This window comes from Paramacrobiotus metropolitanus, unplaced genomic scaffold, assembly GCF_019649055.1.
Source record: "Paramacrobiotus metropolitanus isolate TYO unplaced genomic scaffold, Prichtersi_v1.0 Parri_scaffold0000378, whole genome shotgun sequence".
Lineage (NCBI taxonomy): Eukaryota > Metazoa > Tardigrada > Eutardigrada > Parachela > Macrobiotidae > Paramacrobiotus > Paramacrobiotus metropolitanus.
The window spans coordinates 6869-33004 of NW_026570598.1; the positions used below are offsets into that span (position 1 = coordinate 6869).

The following is a 26136-nucleotide window of genomic DNA, read 5'->3' on the forward strand; positions in this document are numbered from 1 at the left end:
CGATACAGATGGTGATTGATGCTTCGAAAATTGCCGTTGGCGCAGTACTCAAGCAGTTTATTGATGGCCACTGGCGGCCGATTGCGTATTTGTCCAAACTGCTTACGCCGACTCAGAGCAGAATATACTCCCACCGAGTTGGAAGCGTATGGACTCATTTGTGCGCTTAAAATGGCGTCACTTCTTGGCGTATAAAAAAGTTTGAAGTGTACACTGACCACGCCGCATTAACGTTTCTTCGCAACATGCGAGATATGCATGGGCGTATTGGTCGTTGGGCATTGTACGTGCAAGACTATGACATGGTTCCCAAGTACATTAAGGAGCGGCCAATGTCGAAGCAGATGCCTTGTCAAGGCAGACCGGTAACATGCGAGAGCCGGAGTCTAACGAGTCGGATGTTATCCCGACTACCGCGAAGATGACCAGCCGGATGCGGAAACAGTAGCACAGATCGATGCAGTGCGTAAGAGAGAAAACCACAAACAAGTACAGTACATTGACGCGTTCAGGGCTGAAGTCCGTTTATTCAACAAAGCAGAGCGGAAAGAAGTGAAAAATAATACGGAAGTCACGTTCGTACCAGAACAGCGCGCACAGTACTGGGTGGAAGAGCAGTCAAAAGACCGCGTAATTGCACACTGGAAGTCATTACTCAGTGATCCTACGCAGGACATGAAGCCGTACCAGCGCCGGTACTTGAAAAAGTTCATTTTGAAACAAGGCGTTGTGTACTATCGGTACTCTGTGAACGGTAAAGACTTTTACCTATTCTATGTACCGTACCAGTGGAGAATGAAGTTTCTGTTCGAAAATCATGACACACAGTATGCCGCGCATCAAGGCATTGAATCCACGTACAAAAAGATGCACGCATACTTTTACTGGCCGCACATGAAAGAAAGTGTGACGAACTACGTGATGTCCTGTGCACAGTGCCAGGCGCGTAATCCTGTTAACCAGAAAACTGCTGGATTTTTACAGCATAATCCGATTGTAAATCCGCGTAGCTGTTGGTCGATCGACGTTGCTAGCAGTTTACCGTTAACTAAAATGGTAAAACACATCATGATCGGTGTTGACTATGGTTCGAAATGGGTTGTCGCACAAGCGGTAGAAGCGAACGACAGTGCTACGCTAGCACAGTTCGTGTTTGAAAAAATAATTATGCCGTTTGGTGTGCCGAAGAATCTGACGTCGGACAGAGGGTCCAACTTTATGTCAGACATGTTTGGTGAATTGTCCGCCGTCATGGGAATTGCACACGTGCCGGTAGTTGCTTACCACAATATGGGAAACGGGTTAGCAGAGAAACGTGTGGGAGAATTTAAGAAAGCAATATCTAAATACATAAACGATGAGCAAACAGATTGGGATGTGTACTCCCAGCTATCTGTTTCGCCTTTAACACGAAGCCGGTAAAACGTATTGGCGGTTTTACACCTGCGAAACTGATGTATGGTGAAGACTTGCGTTTACCGCAAGATAACTTCATTCCGAAGTATGACGGCGACGAGGACTTTCCGATTCCTGCGCATTTGTTTATTCAGCATTTACAGCTGACATTGTCAGATGCACTGGATCAGGTACGAGCGGAAGAAACGCAGCAGCGTCTGAAAGATAAGATCCGGTACGATGCTAACGCACGAGAAGTTGAATATGCAATTGGCGATCAAGTCATGGTGCGAGCTATGGCGCGTACGAAAGGAAAGCATAAGGCGTTTGAAGGCCTTTGGCGCACCGGATATGAGGTGAAGGCGAAACTGTCGAGTATTCACTACAGAGTACAATGCAACAAAAGGGGAGCAGTGAAACTGGATGTAGTGCACGTATCGCAGATGCGACCGTATAATATGCGAAAACCGGATGAGCCGGAGCTGACTGATATGGAAGATATGAGCGCAAGTCATAAGCCGCTTAAGCCCGTAGAAAAAGAACTCGAAGACGAGATTGAGGAGTTTCCTGTTAGGCCAGAGTTGCCAGAACCGGAAGTCGAGGATGTTCCCGTCGTTCCTGTGAGAACGAGATATGGAAGAAAAGTGAAACAGCCGGACAGGCTAATTAATAAACAGTAATCCCCGAAGTCCCCGTGAACTGTCGTAACCGCCGCGAGACGGCAGGTTAATTCGGTATCTGTATGTTGCAGCACTGTGGGTAAAAACACCGCATTGCAAAAATTCACAGTTGCACATATTTGGATTGATTTTGGGTTCTTCGGTTTTCTTCTCTGTAGAGTGATCTCTCTCTAGGAATCTCAGTTTGTTTTGTAAAGTTGGAATTTTTTGTGATAATGCCACCGTATTTTAATCGTGGACGTGGCCGTGCCCGTGCACACTATCGGAATCAGTTACTGCAGGGCCTGTACAGTACTACGCTGATGGCCGCAGGATTTCAAACGCAGCGAGGTGGCTATGGTCGTCGTCGCGGACGATTTGCTGGTAGAAGCCGCGGTGGTGAAGCTCGAGGACGTGGTAGCGCTAACGCTGGTGAAAATGCCTCTGTTCCCACGGACAACTGGCGACGAGCTGGACGAGATCTTGCTGCTGATCCCGAGAATGGACAGAGTGGCAGTGTTGGTAATGTTGTGCGTGATGGCGATGTTGATATGACTGCTGGTGGAGGAAATGGTTCAGTCCCTGCCCATAATTCAGCCAGCTCTTCTACTGTTCCCACTGGCCAAGTAGGTGCTTCAGCAGTTACGAATGATGCAGATAAGGAGCGCGAACGACAACAGCAGCTTCGTCAGCAGATGGCTGTGGATGCCCGCAAGAATGCTCCGCCGTCAACTGGTACTGAGCAGACTCGCTTCTCATTCTGATCGCGCTGACAGTTTCTGCTGATTTTGCGAATTTTCATTAATTTTTACTGAATCCCTGTTGATCTCCGAGTGGATTTTGCTCAGTTTTCCTTTGTGATTTTCGTGCATTTTGCTGACAATATTCCTCAGTGCGGAAGTGGCGTTTTATTTTTATTCTCCTGTTTATTCGCGGATGTTTTGCTGAATTTTCATCGGCGATTTTACGTTAATTTCAATTGATTTTGCCACTGAAATTCCTCTTTATTTTTCCGACGATTTTCCTGTTTGTGTTTTCTCCGACTGCCGTTTTGCCAACTCACTTTCTCCTGCCAACTCTCACTTCCACCCCGTCAGGATCCTCTCCTCATTCACCATCTCACTCAGTCACCCGTGGAGGAGGATCATGTCATTCTCGGACGGAGGATGGATTTTGCCCGCCTTACCCAGTCGAGAGCGTGAGAACTCATTTTCATTTAGTTTTTTATTCCTGTTTTTCATGTTCCTTTCGTTTCTTTTTGTGTTGGGTTCCCCAAAAGCCGTTTGCGGGGGTGACGGAATATGGTGTACAGTAGCAGCGATGTACGTACTTCTATACATCTGTACTCGTACTTGTCGGCTATATTTTGTACTTTCTCGCAGTTTCTCTTTGTTTTGGGTTATACTTTTGGTTTTCTAACTGGACGCGCTTCGCGCCTATATAAGTCCGAGAGTTACAGGATTTTGGTATCAGTTGGTTGGCATTCGGAGTTTGGCAGTGTGAGAGTTTTCTATTAAAATCTATCGTCGGAATGCAGTCAGATTCTCGCTTCGCGTAGTTCGTAGCTTACACATTTTTCTTGGCTATGCCACATTGAAATTATCAGCTCATTCTCTGTCGTTGAGTCAGGTCGGTAGGATAGATATTACGGTATTATCCCTATCGTACTCGTCTCTCCGTCAGTGATTTACTAGGTTCAGAAGTGGCAGACCTTTGTTAATCATACTGCAATTGATTACAGGATGCCCCGCGGTGCAGCCTCCAGAAGTGGCTGATGGCTTGGACCATTTTTCCGGATTCAAGTTGGATGTGTGGTCGTGTGGTGTGACCTTTTTCAGTTTATGTGCGGGCAACTCGCGATTTCCGTTTGTCGGAGAAACGGTGTACGAATTGTTTGCTAATATTTCTGAGCGTCCCCATGAAATGCCCAAAGAAATTAAAGATGCTGACCCCGAATTTTGTAACTTGATTGACGTAATGCTGGAGAAGAGGGAAGCGAATAGGTACGGCACAGCACATTATGAATGTAATCGGAGTTGTTGTCCGTTGGTTTCTGCGCTACTGAATTGTATTTTTTTGAGAGATTGGTTAACTTAGTATAATACTGGTTTCATTACACTGCTTTTAGGCCGTCACTGGACGCCGTGCGCCACCATCCCTGGGTTCGGCGGCACTGGCCGATGCCACCGGCGGGAATTCCCATACAGGAAACTATTGATAAGGCCGCCGTTCGGTCGGTGGACAGCTTCCTGCCCTACATCAAGTCTTATTATCACTCCAGCGCCCGCACCAGTCGAGCTGGCAGTATTTGTTGTACTACAGGTGGACGCATACAGCATCACCATCACCACTGTAAGTTATTATACGTCTTGGACAATTGTTTTTGTTGCTGAACCTTCAAGTTTTTCTAACAACCTCGCTTGAGGTGTAGAACAGTGGGGTTAGCCATGTAATATTTTCAGGATTTCAGCTATTATGATTAGCACAGTACCAGCAAGATGGTACCAGTATTGTATATGGTGATATAGCGATTTCACTTTTGAGCAACGCGATGGGGCAGCTGAAAGCTGAAGTCGAAATGAATAATAAGGGCATACTACGGTAATTTTATTGATGGTATGGCCTTTTGGGAACTTTTTTCGTGTTGGACTGTTTTTTAAATTAATCAGCTGTTAGCGAGTAGGTTGGAAATTCGTAAGTTGCGATTCGGGTTATTTATTCAGGATCAGGCTAAATTAATGTGTTTTTAATGGATGATCTCGAGGGTACGGATGTGTTTACGTAGCCGCCAGGGTCGACTAGGGTCTGAGGTTTACCAGGCCGAATTTTAATGTCATCAATCTTGACGTGGTAAAATATTGCTTTTGCGGTAGAGAAGCGACCGAATGAAAGCCTCGCTGGAAAAAGAGAACTTTTTGCTTGAATTATTTATTTTCTTTTGGAATGTGAGTACGGCAAGCTTTATTGCCAGAAAGCAGTAAACTTTGTTTAGCTACGAAGGTTGTTAAACATTTCGATAATTTTCCTGTTTTCGGTGTGCTGTGGTGTTGGTGGTGTTCGCGTAGTGTGGTACTGTCGATGTGTGATTATAGTACTTGACAGTACTGCAACAGTAATTTAGGTTTGTGTGTGGTAAGCGGCATTTAAAACAGTGTCATAAATTACAAAGTCTCAGACTCTCAGTGTAAGTGTTGCTTACAAGCCTGTAAGTGTAATTTGCAGATCTTGGTGTATCGGCGCGCTACAATTTAGGTCAACAGGCATAATTCTTCCTGAGAGCGCATGGTTTACAGTAGACTTGCTGCTGATTAGCCTTGATTTTCCAGCAGCGACCCGATTTACGTCGCCGTTTATTATCCAGGGTCACATTCACATACGCCTACGATCGATTTGTTGATAATCCCTCATTTTCTGTCGGTGTTTTTCACAGATCCCCGCTGTCATTCGCATCATCTGGTACCGCACAACAGCACCTGGAAATCGTGTCGACCCAACCATGATCGACGTCGAACGTCCATTGAGTCGCGACTTTAACGCACAATAACAGTATCCGGAGTATTCATAAACATAGAGATGCTACTAATCGTCGTGCCACTATCGATGAAACCGCTACTGGAGAGCATTCAGTAGGCGCGGCCACATTGGACCGGTCTGAGTGCTGAGCAAGGTTGTTTTGCTGTCAAAAAGTGGAAGCTGTGTAGAGTTACATGAATTATGTATTAGATAGACAGTTTGAGAGTTCGCTTGCAGCTATTATGGGTATGGTTTTTTGGACACTTGGTCTTTGTTTGTTGACATGTTGATTTGTACAGCATTATTCCGGTACGTTTTTTGTTTCTTTGTTCAGCCTGTGTTTATGCTATAGTGCGCCTTTTTTCTCGTTTAAATCCCGTCGGCTTTCAAAGTTTCAGTCTTCTGTTTGATACGGTCCCGTTCTGTTTTGTGTTGGAATTCGCTTCTTGGCGAGCTTTTTTGTTGATTCGACGAAACGAGTTCCTGATTAATTGATTAAAACCACATGTGACTTGAACTGGCCAAGACTATCAAAACGTTCTCTAATAATATAAATTAATTCTAAAACCAATCAACAAAATTCTGCCAAATCATGATCACAAGAGGTGGCAACGTATCCAAAAATCTCATAAATTCAAACAGAGATAACATTCAAAAAGAAAAATGAGAAAAACAGTGCTACAGCAAAACGTGGAAATCAGCACCACAAAAATTAAACATGTTGAACGGAAGAGACCGTCGATTCTGCACGTGAATTCTGTCTCGAAAACGCCGATTTCGGTGGTGGAATATTCAACATCACGTTCCACTGTTCAAGAGTTGGCCAACCAATCATCGCCAGATCATCTTCGTTATATGCTTCCATCAACAGCTTGTGCATTCTTTCCAGATTTCTCCATATATTTGTTCTCACCGGTTTATACAAAACATACTGTGTATCCACGCTGATCAAGTATAACAAAAACTGATCCAGCATAGCGGGCAACTCCACCTTCACATTCCTGTAGACCAACGCCACGATTTCTTTAACTTCCGTTGCAGTCGAAAACGACTGATTCCGCAGTTTTACCGAGCTACTGGGCTTCTCCATACTCAGTACCACATCGGCTTTATCCAGAAATTCGGGCAGCGGTCCCAAGACTTTCTGCGTGACGTAATCAACTAGACGCAAACAGATGTTTCGTAGCTGCACATCCACTTCTTTCCGACAGTCTATCACGCTAGTACGAATATCGGGGGCACTGCTCAGGAAAAAGTCCAACAATGCATTACGACTGCTTAGCGAAAAAATGGAAGATTTACGCTGGACAATGCCTTTAGCAGCGCCCATAACTCGACTGAAGTCTAGCGAATCCTCTTCCGTGCTCAAATCCATTTGAAATAAAGTTAGGTGTTCCCGCAACACAAGGATATGAGAAATCAAAAACAAATCACAATGTAGACGGCCCTTCGCCTTAAAAGTTCCTCCGCGGCTTTGTGCAAGGATTCCAGAGTACGAAAAATCACCTCTTGAGCCACTATCTGCAAATGCGAATGTAAGGATTAGGGCATACTGGGAATTTAGAGGGCTCTGAAAATTTTAAGGAGTGCTCATGATCTAACAACGCACAATAAAACACCAAGGCAAAGCCCGCACACGACACGAGGCACGGCTTATATTATACGATTTGGAAGTTTGCCATTTAACCGAAGTTTTAAAGCCCAAATTAGTAACGCATTGACAGGAATCGTTCAGCAAAAGTGAGCAAAACGTATCGCAGTAGCTCTTCAGAGGTGCTACTAACGAAAAACAGAACCGCATAACGCTCTTAATATACATCAGTCAACACTGCCAGAAAGCCCATCTTACCTTGAAAGATTGTGCATCCAAACTCTGATATAGTTTGGTCAAGCCAACTGCTCTCCTTAAAGTCGGATACCAGAACCCTTGTGATTCAACAGAAAACAAATATCGTTCTCTTCGACAACCCGCGAACTCATCGATGACACAGACATACGACTGGAGATTCGATGCCGCGACTCCTCTTTGGATGTTTCCAACAGCTGATGCAAAATTTCCAGTTTTTCCGGGTAAGCAAAATCGCCCTTATTCGGTTTGAATCCGACAATTTCGGCCAAGACAAAGTTAGATACCCTAAACATGAGCCGCTCTCTGCAATCGGCCAGTAGTACCCGAACAAACTCGACAAACGGAGCCATTTCTTGACTAGCGTTGGCGCTGTGCTCACGAAGCACTTCCTGATTGAGAAAGCAGCACACATCCGATATCTTCTCCACCAGATCCATATGTATAATCTCTGGACGGATTCCATCATAAAATATCTGACATATCTGCGATAAATATTCTGTCAGCATGGGGGCGGGTTGTGTGAAATACTGATAATACAACCGAAACTCTTCTCGGCATACTCGAGCCAGAAAGCTGCAAGCAGCCCGCAGGAGTTCGGTAATATTCTGTTTGGAATTGCGACGAAAATCCACTACCGATGTCTGCACAAAGGATCGAGAAGTTTCGTTCGCGATGCAAAATATAATCTGTGACAATCCTGCACCAGATCATTATAAATAGCTGGAAACTGTACGCCACGATCATCGATATTTTTCAAAAGTAGACGTATACTCCCGGAATGCTGCTGGAAAACAGAGTAGAGCACCGAGAAGGTGTTATGGACACTTTCACCGGCGGCGACGGCCTGCATCACTTCAGCGACGGCACGTTGGAAACTGCGGTCCACTTCATTGCGAATTAACGCCGCAGCTTTGGACAATAACTGCGAATATCTGGAAAAAATCTTTAAATTATTTTTGTTTATAATCTAATAAAATAAAAAGTAATGAAAAAATAATAAAAAATACTACGTAGTTTACTTTGATAATAACTGGTAAGTGTTGTATTTTTGGTAAAGCACTTCTGGTGCCAATCGCAGATCGACACTAAACTGCTCTTGTAAAACTGGTATAAACTGCAAACAGCCAAATACCTAGTTCTATACAACGGTGCTTCTTTAAAATCCGGATTCGCGGTAACATAATCCATGTTATGCTGCAACTTATCCAGCCACTCTAAAACGCTTCGTTTCCCACGTTAACAGCCGGGGCGTTCAGCTGCACAGCCAGTCGGTCGTAATCCAGCAGCGGTTCCATTCTGGCATGCAATGCATCGGCTTTGGACACGAGCTGGTTCTGCGCCGACACCAAATCCTCACAATCGCCGTACAGCGCATCCGTTTTGTCCTGGACGGTTTTCAACGTGCCCATCAAAGATTCCAATTCTTTCTGTGCATCACCCAGATGGGATTGAATCGTCTTCCCATTGCAGGAGATGATCGAGGCGAGCACGCTCAGTTCGCAACTGCGGAGAAAGCTGGTCGAGAATGACGGATGCTGATTTTTCATCGGGCACGTTGCTCCTAGATTGTGGAGTGTCTTGTTCACCATCGGATGAGTTACTGGAGCAAACGCTTTCTCCACAAGAAAAGCAAGATCTTGATAAAGCTCTTGTTGACGCTCCGTAAGATCAGCGACGCCGGGCTCGTATTCCCACAATAATAATCGCGAATCATTGCTCATTGCAGAAAATTCGTTGAGTCCAATAAATAAATCCGAATATTCTGACACGGCAGTGCCAGCGCTTATAAAATCACAAAACAAAGAATTTATACAAACTGAGAGCCACGGTTTACATGTTGGCAGTGTCGCACCTGTGACAAGTGACTTACTTGCCTTCCTAATATAAAAACGCAACAAACAATCGAATTAAACGTATTCAAATCAAGATTCTTCCATTCACACTGACGATAGAAATAGTAAATAGTTTGATGATACTTTGATCACACCACGATCAAACCATTTTTGCAATGTCCAGAGCTCCAGATTTTAAGCTAGAAGCAAATCAATCCAGCAAAAGAACGAAGAATACGAAGTAAATAAAGTGTACAGAATTTACAAAGTAAAATAATAACCACAAAAAATTATCTTAAACAATAAACACCTAAAAAGTTAAAAACGCAAAGCAAAAAGTGGAATGAAGTTTTGTACGAGCAGTGTTTCCACGTGGCCTTACCTACCTACTATAGAGTTTGCTCGGAGTTGGTAGCGGAACCTCAGCACTCCACGAGAAATAAAGGTTAGCCACGCTACGCCTCTTGCGGAAAATTTCGGCATTTCAAAAGTTTTGTCATGGTGCTCAAATTTGTAATTTCCATTGAAAATAAAAAATGGTTCTGTTTTTGAAACGGTTTAGCATGCCTGTTCTTATTGCATTGTGAAGTTTTCCACATGAAGTATTCTTGGTTGTACAGATTCCTGTCATCGGTTTTCTTAAAATACTTTGGATACAGAACTTTGAAAGCTTTCGTATTTTGCGAACTACCTTCAGTCTGTAATCATGTCGAAGAAGCTTTTGGATTCTTCGGACGAAGATGAGAAGCCAGATTTTTCCTTCAGGGTTAATACGGATTACGCTAGCAAGTATGACGACTGGCGAGCGAAAGAAGAGATGCAAAAGCGTAAGAGTGTGATTCTTCGATCGTCCTGTTTCTGTTAACTGGTCTGGGTTGTCAGTTTTCCGTGCGGTGTTGCGCAAGTCGTTGCGACTCTGGAGTGTTCGGTTTATTGTTTCAGTTAAGGATAAGTATGGGGATGAACCGATGCCGGAATCTTCTTCCTCAGAGAGTGAAGATGAGGACGCGGAAGTGAGTTCCATCTCTTTGCCTTTTGTCTCACAATCGTGATAATCCGTAGTGTAGTACTACTGAGTATCGTGAAGTAACACTGTATTGTAAATTTTGTTTGACTGACTACGTACTGAGTATTTTTAATTTCTTTCTTTCTGTGTATAACATTAGTTTGCATACTAGGCACTTACTCCGGCTATCGAGCGGGATTTTTTCAAGACTTTGGCTGTATTGAAAAGCAAAGATCCAGGAGTGTACGACAAAACTCGCAAGTTTTTCGCTGACGGACCGGAAGCGCCCGGTGCCTCCGCGGGAAAGTCTGGCAAGTCGAAACCCATGTTTTTGAAAGATTATGAAAGGAAAATAATCACGGAGGCTGACGGAATCATCGATGAATTCAAAAATCACATGCCGCCGAAGTTTCAGTCGCAGTATGATTTGGTATGTTCAGTTTTAAAAACAGTTTCGTGGTACATAGTGTTGATCTATAGTCTCCTGAGGGATCGGTACATTCATGAGATTCGCAAAATGGTGATTTTTCTACATTTGCAGGAGCAAGAAAAATTGAAGCAAAACCTTGCATGTCTTGTCCGCGATGAATCCGATGACGATAATGATCTACTTGTGAAGCGCGAGAGAACGAAGGAACAAGTCGAACAAGAAGATCATGATTATGCAAACTGGCTGAAGGGTGCGAAAAAAGAATTGGCCAATACTGAATCTTTGTCTGCCTTGAAGCCTTTGAAGGACTATTGGTCAGATCCATCGCTTGATGACGGTGAAAAGTTCCTGCGGGATTATCTCCTTGACCGGAAGTACATTGACAAAGATGCTGCTCGGTAAAATTGCTCTGAAGCATTATGTGTTCATCCAACAGTAATTCTGTTGTTAGAAATTTCACTTCACCTTAAATTATGGTTGGACTCCTGATATTTACAGAATTCCTTCCTATTCCGAAATCGTGGACGAACACTTTTCAGAAGAGGAAGCAGAGATCGATAAAGCCGAAGAATTTGAACATAAATATAATTTTCGATTTGAAGAGCCGGATCAAGAGTTTATTAAGCGGTATCCACGTACTATGGATGACTCACTGCGTAGGAAAGACGACAGCAGGAAGAAAAAGCGAGATCAGGTACATTTTTCAGTTTCCTTGCTGAATGGAAACTGTATGTTTTTTTGTAACCGAAATGGTTATAGATAAAAGAGCGCAAGGAGGCCGAAAATGTCCGAGTTCGCGAGGAAATCAAGCAGTTGAAAAATCTCAAACGGCGCGAAATTCTGCAGCAAATTGACAAACTTAAAAGTATTACCGGGAATGAAGAGCTGTCCGTTGGAGAAAAGGATTTGGAAGGTGAGCTTTGAAAACACATTTGACGGGAATAATTTTGACTTGCATCGCTGTAAATGCGTTGTGCGGTAATTACAGAATTATTCTTCAGGCGATTTCGATCCGGATGCATACGATAGCCTGATGCAAAAAGCGTTCGATGACAATTATTATCAGAACGGGGAGGAAATGGAAAAGCCAGAGTTTTCCGAAGAAAGCGATATAGATGAAAATTGGCTTGAAGAACAAGAAGCTGATCGAGAGGACGAGGGCAATCGTAAGCAACAGGTCAGGGCACAATCTGATACCCAGGCGGTTGCCGATGATGCTGCTGCGTCCGATGATCTGCCATCCACCAGTACATCGACGACGGAACGTAAAGGCAGGAGACGGAGACGAACAAAAGTGTCAGAAGCAGTGCAGAATGAAAAGCCTGCTTTTGATCCGAGTAAGCATCGAATCTTTGTCTGTTGAAGTGATTATCTAACAGAGTTACATTTAATTAATTACGGAAATTGTTTAGATGACAAGAAATTGCAAGAGTATTTGGATGAGTATTACAAATTGGACTTCGAGGACGTTGTCAGCGGAATACCATGTCGTTTTAAATATCGATCCGTTGTCCCCAACAATTTTGGATTATCGGTTGATGAGGTTTGCACTTTGTACCGAAAGAAATATTAAAGTTTTTGCTTCGTTGTGCGCATGGCTTAAATTGATCAATTTATAGATTCTTCGCGCTCCTGATCGGGAACTGAATGCATGGTGCTCTTTGAAAAAGACGGTACAGTACCGTTCAGAGGAAGAAGAGGCACGCGACTTGAAATCGTTTGGTCAGAAAGGAGCACAGCAAGAATTGAAACAGAGAGTTATTCCTTCGCTTGTTGAGGCGGAAGTTAGTGAGACCGATGAAAATCCAGCACAGGTGGAGCATAAGAAAAAGCGCCGAAGGAAGAAGAAGAAGACCGTTACGTTACAAGAGGATGGTGTTGAGCCAGTACAGGCTCCCGCAACGCATTCCACTGAAGCCACGCCAAGCAAGAAGAAGAGAAAGCATACGGATACTGTTGATCCACTCGGTACCGAAAGTAAACTACCCGTGCATACTCTGGTAGTCGGTTCTGAAATTCCTGGTGTGAATGTGAAGCCGAATGAAGAAGTTCCCAGAGAATTGGCAACAGTGAACGATGCATCTACTCAGCAGAAGAAACGCAAGCGGAAGAAGAAAAACAAGAAACCCGTGAATACGAGCGTTCCTCTTCCTGGCTCTACCGAGCCGGCTGCTAAGAGGTCGAAAAAGAACAATATGATGAATTCTTGAAGACATTGCCGTCAGCTAAAATCAGCGATAAGCGCTTGGAAGCATATGGACTGAATCCGAAAAAGTTTAGGCAAAAGGAAAAATACGTTTTGCTGGCTAAACAAAAAAATTGGGCAGGCAAAGAAATCGAATCCCGAATGATACTACTGCCAACAGGAACATAAGTTACAGATTGTATGGTGATGGTTTTGTCACTTTTGTGTTTCGTAAAATGCTAATGGCATGTCATTATGTTCGTGTTTTAGCATTAGATGAGAATTGTTGAATCTTTATGCGGTATGGTGATCCCGGATATACCCGTGCAGATGAAAAGCTTTAGCTGGATTTAACGGGGCAGTCCGGGCAGACAAAATTAATGCAGCAAATGCAGATGCTTGCGTACGTGACGAATTAATGTAAAAGTATAATTAGAACTTGAACAATTTACTAACCAAGTTAAAGTAACAAATATAATGCTAGTACTCGTACAGTAATTACATAAATTTTCGTGTCTGACCATGAGTTTCTATCTCACAGGAGCGAAGCATTCACCTCCCCTAGGTCCGGTTACCTGAGTATCCGGATTTTTATTGATAGATTTTCATTTATGAACCGAAAGGCATAAAAATTATTATTTGCTGAAGTCATTTGTCAGTCATACTATTTGCTTTTTTAATTTTTAAGATAAGGTTTTTTTATAGTTTATAGCTTGTAATTTTATCTGTTTTATGAAGTTTTATGAAAAACGGTGCTAGATTTTAGAATCTAAATCCAAACAGCAAACATGTTGAAGGTACCTGATGGCTGCGCCAGCGCCACTACTGGCTGATACTGTGCATGTTCTCGTAGCTAAATAACCACTACAGTCAGCACTGAATACCATTAGTGCGTAATGCGTATATTTCCTTCAGTCAGTCCGCAAAAGCAAAGATGTAGTACCGCAGCTGGACCGTGGTGGCTACACTTTGTTTCTCCCAATTTGAAAATTTTTAAAAAATGAGGAACGTGATACGGAATTTCAACGATGGTGCCTCCAGAGTCCAGCGACTCCGTGCGCGCAGTACAGTACACTCGCTCCGGCAACAGTACTATTCGGTTTCTCCAGGGCCTAGTTCAGCTTTTCAACGCTACTCCTCGTCGTCCTCTGTTGCTCCTCAAACCGCGGATAATCTGAAGCGTCGAGAAACCGTTATGAATGTGTTTGACCGGACCGCCAAACTACGCCAGCGGGAACGAACGGTAGCTCTTCCCGATTTCAGCACCAAGACGTATGATTACATCCGCTCCGAAATCGGCTACCGTGTGGCCGATCGAATTAAGGATGTCAGCAGGAAGTTTGAGACCGCTGTTGATCTCGGCTGTGGAAAAGGTGTGCGTAAAGTTTCTGTTTACTGCAGTTTGCATAATGCGACTTCGCAGCGATTTTTTATCCTTTCTATGCAACAGATATTTTAATATTTGTATTTTTTCGTAACTGAATTTTTTGATCGCTCTGTTAGCTCCATAGCACATAAGTTTGTCTTTTTATTGTTTTATAGGCTTTATAGCTCCTCATGTCTACTCGGATATGATAGGGAAATTGCACCTTATCGATTCCTGTCAGGCGATTCTGGATGTCTCCGCCGCTTCGCCCGAAGTGGAAACCATTCGCTGTCTGAATGATGAAGAAGCTCCATTACCCTTTGCCGCCAACAGCCTCGATCTGGTGGTGTCCAGTCTATCGTTGCACTGGGTGAATGATCTTCCCGGAGTCTTTCGCAATATTTGGTCCACTTTGAAACCTGACGGGTGCATGATAGCCGCCATGTTTGGCGGTGAGAGTTTATTTGAGCTGCGCAGCGCCTGCAGTTGGCGGAACTGGAGAGGAAGGTGGATTTTCTCCGCATATTTCACCCTTCACCAGTATTACGGATCTGGGGAATTTGCTCAACAGGGTGCATATATTTTGATATTTTTATATTAATAAATATTTGCGCTCAACAGTTTTGAACTGCACGTGGTTGTTGAATGCAAGGCAAGTTTGGGAAGTTGCAATTTAATTGTTTGTTACAGGCCGGCTTTACACTGTTGACCATGGATATTGATGAATTGACAGTTATGTATCCGTCTATGTTTGAGTTAATGTGGGATCTGAAAGGAATGGGAGAAACTAATGCTGCATGGTCCAGAAAGCTGCGTCTACCTCGGGATACGCTGCTGGCGGCAGCCTCTTTGTACCGAGAAAATTACGGAAATAAGGACGGACAGGTGCCTGCCACCTTTCAGATTTTGTACATGATCGGCTGGAAGCCGCATGAATCGCAGCGGAAACCGGCGGAAAGGGGATCAGGACAGGTTTCACTCAAGGATTTAGGCAGCCTGGATTACAACAAAGCCAAGAAAAAGTCGTGAAAGTACTGTTGACAACTTGTTGGTTGAAGCGATGGACGAATTCCATGCAGTTGTGTGTTTTTGTCTTTCTAGTCAGGCGTACAAGCCGAGACAGCGTAAACGAAGTGCAGTAATAATAAAGTTTATTGGTGTCCTGTGTCATTGAGTGCGCACTAATGCTGACCACTTAATTTTTGACAGTTTTCTGCTTGTACTGTAAATAAAGTACTGAAAATTCTGAGGATGCCACTTCGGATATTTTAATTTCTCTGTTTCGCTACCGCATATTTAGGCTTTTGTTAGTTTAGTGTATGCCGGAGTGCCGATGGACTCAATGCTCGTGCCCCTAGCCTACTAAAAACTGTGAGCTCAGGAGCTTACTCAGCATGGATTTGAAGAAAGTAAAAAAATTAGCAGTAGTCCATTGTCCAACTCGTACAGTCAGTATTTCACTCAGTAATGCCGTTTAGAATAAAACGAAATAATTAAGGCAAATACTGTATTTTCACGAGTTCAAGGGACACGAAAATGCCCTAGGTCTGCTCGCAGCCACCCGGGGCCTGCAGCTACGTTCAGTTCTGCTCACTCAGCCCTGAAATTAAAAATTAATTTTTTGAATTTGCTATTGCTCATTACGGGCTACTGTTTGAAGTTTCACAATCCGTAGTACTCTTCGTTTCTGGATATCCATGATTATCTAACAAGTTGTGTTAGCAGAATTATAATGGCAAATTCGCATTGCTAATTGGCCCAAAATTATAATTCTACTGACTGCTGCATTGTGTGCCAGTGGCTACCCCTGGCCAGGGGGGGAACTAGAGACAACATTGTTCCTTGCGTTTCTGCAGAATCGTTCAGGTTTTCTCTATGTTCTATCATTTGTTTTGGTTTTCGGAGTGCATGAGTTCTTAATTTGAGCGAGGTAAGACCGTATCAATCAGACTGTGCCAATCTTTGTGTACTGATCAGCACGAACAAAATCTATCAGTGGTCCTGTCCCATCAGCAGCTACGCCGTCGTTTCAAGTCGTAAAGCGCTTGTGCAAAAGCCGAGCTGAGGGAGTTACTATTGTTTTTCCGAATTATTGCGTTCAGAATTTCGTAGTGGATATCCAAAAAAGAAGGAAAAAGATGTACTACTCGAAGTGGTAGTTTTTTCGAAACTGAAAATTCCCTGCAGTTGTGAACAGCATTGTCAGTGAATCAGTTTGAACGTAGCTGCAGGCCCCGGATGGCTGCGAGCAGACCTAGGGCATTTTCGTGTCCCTTAAACTCGTGAAAATACAGTAATTATTTTGCTTATTTAGGAACCATCCATAAATTACGTAACGCAAGTAGGGGGAGGGGGGAGTCTTTAAAACGTTACGATTTATGACATAGGGGAGGGGGGCTTTAAAAATTTTGTTGCGTTTTGTTAAATTTATGACGTCACAATGGTGTCGCTTATGGGATTTTGAATTTATTACGTAACGCTTAGGGGAGGGGATCTCAGTTTTGTTAGCATTGGTGACACAGGGGGAGGGGAGTATTTCAAAACCGTGAATTTTGGCGTTACGTAATTTATGGATGGCCCCTAATCGGCTTTGGTATTTGGTAATTTTGCTGTCGTAAGATGTAAACGCTCATTATTGCTGACTCATTCAGATTGTAGCTATTACTGGGTAACCGCTTGCGGAGGCGGTCTCTGATCGGTAATATGATTAAAACGTACTTACTCGGTAACGATAACGCATATTTTACGCCTGTGCAAGTGTGAAGTTCCCATAGGAAACTTCTGCCTCGATGGTTCATCATTTCCAGTTTGTAGTTACTTACTTACATTACCCTAAAAAGTTAAATCTGTATTAACAGATTTTTGAAATTAAAATTGCTGTAATAATTTATCCTGTTTGATTATCGGAAAAGATTTTGACGATAAGCTTTGATTGTTGTGGGCAGATTATACTTGGTCAGCTCAGTTGACTGTTAATGTGTAAAGAGTGAAAGTTGCATCATGTCGCTTTTCCGTCTTTCTTGCTCTTCCCTTGTTCCCCGGGCCATCTTGAGAGCCCAGATACGGAATATGGCGGAAGAAGCACCGAGAATGCGTCGTGCGGACGTTATGGCGCGCCAGCGAGTCCAAGAGAAACCACTCAGTCTTAAAGAACGCCTCATGGCGCCCGCTGGAGAAACTGGTATTTCCTGATTCCCATTATATTTCTTGACTTGTGATGATGTAATGTGGCAGTGTGGTTCTTGTGTGTTCTTGTTACAATGTTATTCGAGGAGTTACATAGAGAGCTTGACGTTTTAGAGTGTAGGATTAACGATCTGTTTAGTTTTAGTTGGGTGGATAGCTAGTATGGTCATACTATTGTGCCAGGATGCTGGTTAAGGAATACATATGAGCAGTTTTAAACCTCTCAACAAATAATGAGTGAATACTACGTATTTTTACTGTGCGTAATTTTCATCATTAAAATCATGATCTATCAGTAAGTATTTACAAGTTACAATACGTACAATTACGAACAATACATGGCGCTGCGGTTTGTTTATTCTCTTTATGGGTAAATATCGTAAGTTTCAAATTGTTATTAAACGTTTCGGACATTCTGGAAACTGTGGAGTCACAAATATTGAAAAACTCTGTAGTGATGTTCTGTTGTTACAGTTCAATACTTACCTTATTTTTCAGCTTTCGGCATCGGACAGGCAGCTTTAGCTGGCGGTGCAGCGTTTGGAATTGGCGCATTATGTTACTATGGGCTTGGACTTTCCAAACAGACTGGTTTATGGGAAAAATCATAGTGAGTGGGAATCGCCAGCATTGGTGTCGGTATGTCAGTTTAAATGTGGAACGCTGTTTAGTATGTGGCCAGAATATGTCCGGACGCGCGTGCACGAAACATATGCTTATTTGGGTGGATCGCTGGGAGTCACAGCCATCTCTACTTACCTAGTGTCGCGCAGTCCTCAGCTGATGAGTATGATGACACGAACTGGATGGATGTCCATTCTTCTGACTTTTGGCGCCATGATCGGCACCGGAATGCTAGCCCGCTCAATTGCTTACGAAAATACCGGTCCTAAGCATCTGGCGTGGCTTTTACATGCCGGTACATTCGGTGTTTTATGTGTGTTGTAACTGTTGATGTCTGCTGTACTTTAATAAGTATGTTTTCGGTAATTCTTTAGCGACGATCGGAGCGGTAATTGCACCATTGACATTGTTGGGTGGCCCAATTATGATGCGCGCGGCCATGTACACAGCTGGGATTGTCGGTGGACTGAGCACCGTGGCCGCTTGTGCGCCATCCGATAAGTTTCTCTACATGGGCGGTGGATTGGCTATCGGCTTGGGTGTGGTATTTGCCGCATCCCTGGGCTCAATGTTCCTGCCGCCGACAACCGGTAAAAAGAGCGTGGATGTTTCGATAATACTTGTGTGATATTGTGCGTAATATTCAAAACAGCAAAACCGTCTTTGTCGTGGTTGTAGCAATTGGGGCTGGTTTGTATTCGATCTCGATGTACGGAGGACTTTTGCTATTTTCGGCTTTCTTGCTCTACGATACCCAACGAGTGGTCCGAAAAGCCGAAACGCATCCACCTGGAGTTCCGGGCATGATCAAGCAGTACGATCCCATCAACGCGTGAGTTTTTGCACTTGATTGTTCAGAGTTTACAATGAAAATTAGCGTTGTGATTGATTTAGTAAGTGCGGTTCATTAAACTGGCTACCGCTGTTCAGTTTAAGCACACATTTCGAAGTTTGCAGATTGTTGAAGAATAAAATTCAAACGGTTAAACTGATTTCTTTAAAAAAACAAAGTATATACGGGATTAACGGGAAAGGCTGTGAATTATTATGTTTTGGTCTGGAATGTGTTGTATTTTCAGGATGATGTCGATTTACATGGACATTATCAACATCTTTATTCGTTTGGCTGTAATGATGGGTGGTGGAAACCCGAGACCTTGGATAAATTTCACCGTATCTGTAGACGATTTTTTGACTGACAATAGTGAGTGACAGGGAGTTGTACGAGTGAATTTGTCGTATTTCATGGTGATTCTTCCGTGAATACCTATCTCGTGGTGAGCCAAATCCGAAATCGAATATTACTGTCTTTAGAAATCGAGGGGGTTCAGTTTCAGTAAAGTCGTTCACAACTTCAGTATAGTTTTGAAAAATAATTGGTGGTATTTTTCTTCGGAATTCTGCGGTCCACCTGGCTGCCGGGGATCGATTGTGGGCTGTGGTTCACGAGTGTGTGCAATTAACTGATAGGGCTTTTGACCGGGTAGATAACCTTCACCGAATTGCGTTTGTCTTTGGTCGATCATTTGAGGAGCATCCTGGAAAGAACCACAAGTGACTTACTAAACATTTACGAATTTCTGCCGGTTACACTGAATTGTTTCCTTACCGGAAACACCGCCGGTGGTGGCGAAACCGGAAGGTGAACGAGATGGCTGGACGGGGATGTTGTACTCTCGGTACTCACATCCGAAGGACTAGCAGATGATTCTGCGGAAGCTGGCGTGGTCACTTCCGGTAGAGAGGCCAGTATTACGGCATTCGAAGTCAGCAGCGGTTCAAGTGGTTTTGTAACGTTTGACGTAGCAGTTAAAGTTGAACTGGAAACGCTCTCGAATAAACTAGAGGAGGTGATGTTATTTCCTCGTGTGGTAGCTGGAAAAAGTGTGATAACTTATCTATTCATTATTTTTCTTCTTCCCTAGCCTCCAAGTATCAGATTGCTGTCATTCACTATTTTCACTGATTGCGCTGAAATATATAGCATAGTTACCTGCATTCTATCAAATCTGTATTCTGTAATTTACCGAAAATCGCACTGATAATCACAAGGAAAGACAGACACCAAGTGGAGTGTTCCGTACGATACAGTTCGGGAAGCATTTTCGGTGCTTTTATAATCTTTGTCGAAAATCTTAATAGGTCCTGTTATATGGGAAATTATTAACGATAATAATCCGATGTTGGTAATAGTCGATACAAAAGCAACGCGATTTAAGGGTGCCGTCCAGTCAAAAAATCGCGCTAATGGCAATATTAAATTCGTGGCGCAAACAAAACCGGAATTACAGCATCACCATTCGTGTTTCTGTGTTTTTATCGCCAACGAAAAAGGTCATGCAGCATGTGGGCCAACATCTCAACCATAATGGATAAATTTCTATGGTCAACCGATTAAAAAAAATTTAAAAAAACAACCGATAAAATTAATTGAAGTCACGTTTTAACTTTTCAAGCGCTGGATAACAGTTGTGGAGTGAGTGTGGAATAATCAGTGACATGGTGGAAATGAAATGGTGGAACTAACTGAACAATATCCAGCAACGTAAGCACCGTAGCGCAGACATTTTCGCTTTAATTTTACAGCCGTATGTTCACGTACCCTTTCGCAGTCTGCACCATTACTGCAAATGAATACCTCAGCAAAACTGAAGTGCTCGGCTCAAGAGTGGCAAAGCAAACCAAAGTTCCGTTGCAAAATTCCAGGACCGCAGTCCGTAAGATGAACGAATCATTGCTAACCGGGTAAGGTTAAAGGTAGCATCTGGTGGTAGTATTACGTTCTAGCTAGTAAACACCACTATTGCACAATCAAAAACACCACTATTTGGAACTCATCACATAAATCGTTAAATTACACGCCGCTGACAATACTATCTCATATTTTAACATTTATTTTTCTCCTTTCTACATCAACCATACAAATTAACAAAGTAAGAAAACAACAAAACTTTTCTTGAATGTAATCGAGAAATAATCGAATATCAATAGAAGTACAAACGAGTTCTGTGTGTAAATTTTTTGCACAACAAAAGCAATTCAAAATCCTAACTGGCCGGTGCATAATCAAGACTTTGTAGTACAGGCAATTTATGCACAAGGGTCTCCAAAAGCTACCAAACCCAGAGTTACTACAAACACAGAGAACGATATCGTTCTCTGTACTAGAACTGTTTAGCCTTAGCTGGGTGACAGTGACACTGGAGAACGTCCATCCGACAAATCAAGCGGAGCGACAAAAGACGGCGCCTTGTAGTTGATGGCCCGAGCCGGCACTCCGTTTTTGCGTTTACCAATATGACCCTTGACTTCGCGCGGCTTTTCCTCATTGGTGGCCGTATGCGACACTGAGCCGGTGACCTTTTTCGGTTTAACCCCGCTGTGCTTCTTATGGGATTCGCGGATGCTAAACAGGATTCCACCCAATTCTTGGTGGATCATCTCCTTTGTCGGCGGATTGGGAACATCTTTAAATTCACAGTAGCTATCCACAACACCTGCAAGTATATCTAATTAGTATGCAAATCCTGAGTCAATGTGATTCTAGCTTGCATTGGGTAGCATATTGTTTTCGAGTACGCGTAGTCGCTACTTTATTTCTGGAGCGGTTTACGCACGTAACAAAACCTTGCGACTTACTTTAACAACGTTCAGTCTGTCTTGATCCAACGCCTTTTTTCCGTTTTTCGACATCCGCGCGCCCCGCTCTGTGGGTACCGAATTGATGAGCTCATCCGTAGTGAATAACTTTTTCATTGTCAGTTTCAAGGCTTTTTTCCATGTAGACTGAGTTAAAACCGCATCCTATAAGGACACAACTCTTCAACTTTTTTTGTAAGCATTTATTCGTATTTATAATAAAAAGGTGGGCAAAAACGGCACGATGAGCAAGCAAAACCATGCAAATTTAATTCCATATGTACGAGTACTGCAGCAACATTAACAGTCGAAAATACGGAAATGGATAATTATTCATCACAAAATTAATAACGAATATCAAAATAAAAAAAGAAGATATGAAAACCAATCCTAAATATAATAATTTCAAGTACTTCGAAAAGGAACAGTGAAACCCATGAAGATCATGAAAATAAAGCAACAAAAGAAAAGAAATAGAAAACAGTTATTTTGTTTCCTCAAGTAAACCAGAAAATGGTCTTACCAAAATCTCACTTGGGGCACTGGATCCATACCCATCGGCGAAGAAAGTGACGTGCTGGACGAAAACGGCGGTGTGCCTTCTAACGCATAACCTTCACCTTCAGGAGCCTATCCGAAATGAGAGTCTGATAATTTAAAATCGAAAACATTAGACTGTTCAAAGCAGACTTTCAAAAACTGACCACTTCCCAGCACAACATTAATGTGGACAGTCAAACTGGGGTCAACTTACGCTGCGCTTTCCTCGAGCACTTTTGAGCACCGTTCCATTCTGGTAAGCCAACATGTTTTCTCGATACTATAACACACAAACAACTGCTAAAACAGGCCGCAAAAGGAGAGAAGCCGGCAGAAATCAACACTCACAAAACACATAACGAACCATCCACCAAGCAAGCAGCCTGTCGTTTGCAGCCGGATGCATGTTTACCCGCGATGCACCTGGCGCCATACTGACGGAGCCTCCATTGAGGAAGGGCGCACTGCTGACCAGATCCACAGTACTCGGGATCCTTCGCGTGCCTCACTGGCCGAATCCCACGACGCGGAACGGGGCTCCACCACACTCTACAACGATGCCCAAACTACCACTAAATTCAAAAATTACATACACGGAAAAACGCTAGCTGAGTTGTGTATTGGGTAAAATTGGCAAAGTCGCATAACGAAACAATACAGCTTATATTCACAACAGAATGCAAGTCAACACACTACTTTCATAGTTTAAAATTGAAGAAACAAAACAATGAACGTGAAACGAGAATTAAGTAGGAATCGTTCAATTCAATTTTTGACTTTTATGGCAATAAAAAACTTATTAACTATTATCTTCGAGTTTGTCACACAAGGGATGCCAAATGCATTGCAGACCGTTCAATTCGTGTTTTAGCATGTCAAGAATGCATTTCCCGACATCGTATGACTGACCTCGGCGAACCACATCTCCTTGGTTTCGTTGTGCGCTGTTTCCGCATCTCCATGCTTCTGCAGAGGAATCAAGACATCAGCTCGCTGCACGACTGAATAAGAAATCCACAACCCACCGCGCGCATCAAGCCTAGTTCCACTGCCCAACGATAGCCCTTATCCTCGTATGTTTTCTCATTGGATGACGGGAACAGTCGCGCCGCGGCCAATTCATTTGCCGTTTTTCTACATACAAAGTAACAAACCCACAGAATGGACAGATCGGTCGTTTGTCCCCTGCGGATGTGTACCGGGACTGACCTTCTTCGATCCAGATAACAATACAGTTGTACAAGCCGTCGCGATAGCGTGCGCGACACACGTCTTCTCGGTCAGTGCTGTGCCAGCTTCCACTGGTTCCAGGGCATTCAGAGGCAGAGCTGTTCAAGTAGGAATGCGATTTCGTATTGCTGTTACGATTTCACAGGAAAATGAGACAGATCTGTCACCTTTGACCATGGATGGACAGCCCTGAGATTCGTGGAAGAAAATGATGGCACTTCCTAAAGGAGCCGATCTGGCTTTCTTGTGCGGCGGTTCGGGCATTGTTTACAAAGTCTACAAACAAACACTGCCTACAACGAGCAGTAAACTGGATATTTGATAATGCGGAATCGAATAGTAAACAATGACAGTCGAAATCTTAGAACTGGAACACTGGAGCAATGTTTGTGATAACATTAGTAAATCCAAAACGAGAATAGTTTGATAAACAGAAACTAATCGAAAACTATGCTCAGAAGTCAAAACTACACAGTACACATCAGCTCATAACAACTGGAACTGCGTCCGGGGTACACTTTTGACTTCTGTAAGGACACTTAGGACAGGGAGATCGGTAAGTAAGGTTACCGACTTCGTGGAGTGAAAATGAGGTCAGGTGACATGTTTCGAATTTTCGATTTTACAATTCGAAGTCAGGTATGCATAAAAGTTGTAAACAGAACACATAGCTAGGACTTGCGACTTGACAGTTGGCGATATGTTTATATTATATGATACACACAGTACACTTGGAAGTTTGCATATGTTAAATTATTACAGTGCAATACATGTAGACATTGTACATACATTGCATTGTATATAATAATAATATTATTTTAATTGTATCCGTCCTTGCACATCTATTGTACATGGCTTGTACTGGTATACGAAAATATCTATATACTGTAATTATGCCTTAATGCGTATGACGGGCTTACATAAATAGTAAACTTAAAATTGGACGGCTGTTAGCTTATTCAGTTAATCTCAACGGCTGCCACTTCCGGCAAAAAATAGTATTTAAACAATAAACTGTTTTGTTGAACATATCTGAACAAAATTTTAACTACGAGTACTCGTATTTATTATGATTGTGAGCTGCTAATAAAGATTAAACATGTAAAATGATTTCCATACACGATTATACTGGTATACTGATAGAAATGTAATGTAAGAAATGTATTGTACGAGGCTAAGTTAGTAATAGTAGAAAAACATAATAAAAGTATGGGTGAATGATTTTTTAAAAGATGTGCAAATATTCAGTATAAAATCTACACTTATGCCGACGTTGTGGTGCGGAATTGCGGATAACACATCTAAATCCTTCCACAGAGCAAAAAAGACTTAATCACTGGTCAGTAAGGATTTACTTATCGTTAGTTTCAAAATAAACGATGCAGAAGTTAACAGACTAACAGCTAAAGAAAAGCTTGCACACAGGTCTGTAAATATTTATAATTTAATGATCAAATCCTGAATTTGAAGCGATTTTAATAATTACGAGTACGGCAAAAACAAGAAAACTGGCTATCAGAGAAATGTGCACCGAAAAATTGAGGAAAGATGAATTACTTATTACACACAGACACACCAAGGCCAACAGATTTTGATTATTAATAAGTACATTACGTACAATGCAACGAATACAATGCTGCAGGTTAAAAAAGTGATTCAAGAGAAGACTCAAAAGAGTGCAACCTACGAAGTTACCGGTAATCGTCTTGGGTTATTACGTGAAATTCTGTATTATTATGACCAGTTAGTTCAGTACGGCCAGTAACTATCACAACTGTTGTTTTCAATCAGTACTTATTTTTCCTCATTGTGAAATCAGTCAGTAAAGCATCGTTCAATTTTTGTGCTGATATCGCAACGCAAATCGATTGCAATAAAAGTCGAAACGTTACACTTTTAGAAAACGAGTTTATCGAGGTGCGGACATTTTCTTGCATTGGTTAAGAACATAGGTTCGTAGCTTCGCAATCAGATTTGATTTCCTGTCTGTACTCTGTAGGTATTTGTCATTAAAAGCACCAAAAGCCAAACGACCCATCAAAGTACGATATTGACGTACGACGAATGCGCTTATTATTAATACCATTTAATTTTCTTGAAGGACAGTTTATACCTGCGTGATAGCTAATTAAACGCATAACATTAATAACATCTCGTGCATCGCTGTGCATAATTCCATCGGAACCCATGGCTACTATTGTTTACTTTAATAAATTTTGGCCACCGTTGGGTTGTTGCATTCTACAACGTAACTTGTCGGGAATAATTAGATTTTAATCGTTTGATTGGGATTTGCACATAAACAAAAAAAAATTAAACTGCGAAGAAATACAGTTTTATAATTTACTATCTTTTAATTGTATTGCGTTTTTACTACCTTTATTTCCGGTTTCGTACCTCGTATAAGTAAACTACCGAGAGAAAGTTTAATCAATATCTTCTGAATTAAAATTAAAACAGCAACATGTCAATAATAGTACAAGACTTTTGCTGTTAGGTTCGGACCATTTAATAAGCGTCTTATCTGCATTATTGTACACTATAGACACAGTTTATAATGTACCGGTGGTACGAGTACAATACCAACGAGGGTACTGTAAGTATTATACTGTAGCATAACGTGTAAAATATACGTATTTACTATTTACTACAGGATTTAAATGTACATACGGTAGTGGCCTA

General features: G+C 42.5%; 5 protein-coding genes and 1 pseudogene across 5 annotated transcripts; 4 read left to right on the plus strand and 2 right to left on the minus strand.

Annotated features, from left to right (window-relative positions):
* The first annotated feature begins 3181 nt into the window (after positions 1 to 3181).
* On the plus strand, positions 3182 to 5741 carry LOC129602271 (serine/threonine-protein kinase STK11-like). The gene is made up of 4 exons (XM_055501267.1): positions 3182 to 3252; positions 3796 to 4057; positions 4183 to 4406; positions 5485 to 5741. The coding sequence occupies exons 1-4, from the start codon at positions 3201 to 3203 to the stop codon at positions 5586 to 5588; spliced, it is 642 nt and encodes a 213-aa protein (XP_055357242.1). The 5' UTR covers positions 3182 to 3200; the 3' UTR covers positions 5589 to 5741.
* Positions 5742 to 6049: 308 nt separating this feature from the next.
* LOC129602267 (conserved oligomeric Golgi complex subunit 3-like) lies at positions 6050 to 9561 on the minus strand (annotated as a pseudogene).
* A 224-nt stretch (positions 9562 to 9785) lies between these two features.
* LOC129602268 (protein KRI1 homolog) lies at positions 9786 to 13039 on the plus strand. Its single transcript, XM_055501265.1, has 9 exons — positions 9786 to 10075; positions 10191 to 10261; positions 10427 to 10684; positions 10796 to 11082; positions 11183 to 11378; positions 11444 to 11597; positions 11686 to 12021; positions 12097 to 12227; positions 12304 to 13039. The coding sequence occupies exons 1-9, from the start codon at positions 9955 to 9957 to the stop codon at positions 12892 to 12894; spliced, it is 2145 nt and encodes a 714-aa protein (XP_055357240.1). The 5' UTR covers positions 9786 to 9954; the 3' UTR covers positions 12895 to 13039.
* Positions 13040 to 13532: 493 nt separating this feature from the next.
* Positions 13533 to 15578, plus strand: LOC129602269 (arginine-hydroxylase NDUFAF5, mitochondrial-like). The gene is given in 5 exon segments (XM_055501266.1): positions 13533 to 14242; positions 14412 to 14708; positions 14711 to 14734; positions 14737 to 14807; positions 14926 to 15578. Coding segments are annotated over 5 exon segments (1104 nt in total). The 5' UTR covers positions 13533 to 13869; the 3' UTR covers positions 15265 to 15578.
* Positions 15579 to 16802: 1224 nt separating this feature from the next.
* On the plus strand, positions 16803 to 19257 carry LOC129602265 (growth hormone-inducible transmembrane protein-like). Its single transcript, XM_055501263.1, has 6 exons — positions 16803 to 17416; positions 17920 to 18031; positions 18093 to 18340; positions 18420 to 18635; positions 18724 to 18877; positions 19125 to 19257. Exons 1-6 carry the CDS (start codon positions 17236 to 17238, stop codon positions 19255 to 19257), a joined length of 1044 nt encoding a protein of 347 aa, XP_055357238.1. The 5' UTR covers positions 16803 to 17235.
* LOC129602266 (uncharacterized) lies at positions 19201 to 20209 on the minus strand. The gene is made up of 3 exons (XM_055501264.1): positions 20073 to 20209; positions 19655 to 19920; positions 19201 to 19583 (listed from the first exon to the last, which is right to left on the minus strand). Exons 1-3 carry the CDS (start codon positions 20146 to 20148, stop codon positions 19392 to 19394), a joined length of 534 nt encoding a protein of 177 aa, XP_055357239.1. The 5' UTR covers positions 20149 to 20209; the 3' UTR covers positions 19201 to 19391.
* Between the last annotated feature and the right edge of the window lie 5927 nt (positions 20210 to 26136).

Bases quoted from the DNA above. Each gene is read 5' to 3' on its own strand.
- LOC129602271 (XM_055501267.1), top strand. From the start codon at position 3,201: ATGTCATTCTCGGACGGAGGATGGATTTTGCCCGCCTTACCCAGTCGA. The intron at 3,253-3,795 runs GTGAGAACTCAT...AATTGATTACAG, and splicing joins CGCCTTACCCAGTCGAGAGC to GATGCCCCGCGGTGCAGCCT. The intron at 4,407-5,484 runs GTAAGTTATTAT...TGTTTTTCACAG, and splicing joins ACAGCATCACCATCACCACT to ATCCCCGCTGTCATTCGCAT.
- LOC129602266 (XM_055501264.1), bottom strand. From the start codon at position 20,148: ATGCTTCCCGAACTGTATCGTACGGAACACTCCACTTGGTGTCTGTCT. The intron at 19,921-20,072 runs GTAAATTACAGA...CACTTTTTCCAG, and splicing joins GATTATCAGTGCGATTTTCG to CTACCACACGAGGAAATAAC. The intron at 19,584-19,654 runs GTAAGGAAACAA...GGTTCTTTCCAG, and splicing joins CACCACCGGCGGTGTTTCCG to GATGCTCCTCAAATGATCGA.
- LOC129602268 (XM_055501265.1), top strand. From the start codon at position 9,955: ATGTCGAAGAAGCTTTTGGATTCTTCGGACGAAGATGAGAAGCCAGAT. The intron at 11,598-11,685 runs GTGAGCTTTGAA...ATTATTCTTCAG, and splicing joins TGGAGAAAAGGATTTGGAAG to GCGATTTCGATCCGGATGCA. The intron at 12,022-12,096 runs GTAAGCATCGAA...GAAATTGTTTAG, and splicing joins AAAGCCTGCTTTTGATCCGA to ATGACAAGAAATTGCAAGAG.
- LOC129602265 (XM_055501263.1), top strand. From the start codon at position 17,236: ATGTCGCTTTTCCGTCTTTCTTGCTCTTCCCTTGTTCCCCGGGCCATC. The intron at 18,636-18,723 runs GTAAAAAGAGCG...TCGTGGTTGTAG, and splicing joins GTTCCTGCCGCCGACAACCG to CAATTGGGGCTGGTTTGTAT. The intron at 18,878-19,124 runs GTGAGTTTTTGC...TTGTATTTTCAG, and splicing joins CAGTACGATCCCATCAACGC to GATGATGTCGATTTACATGG.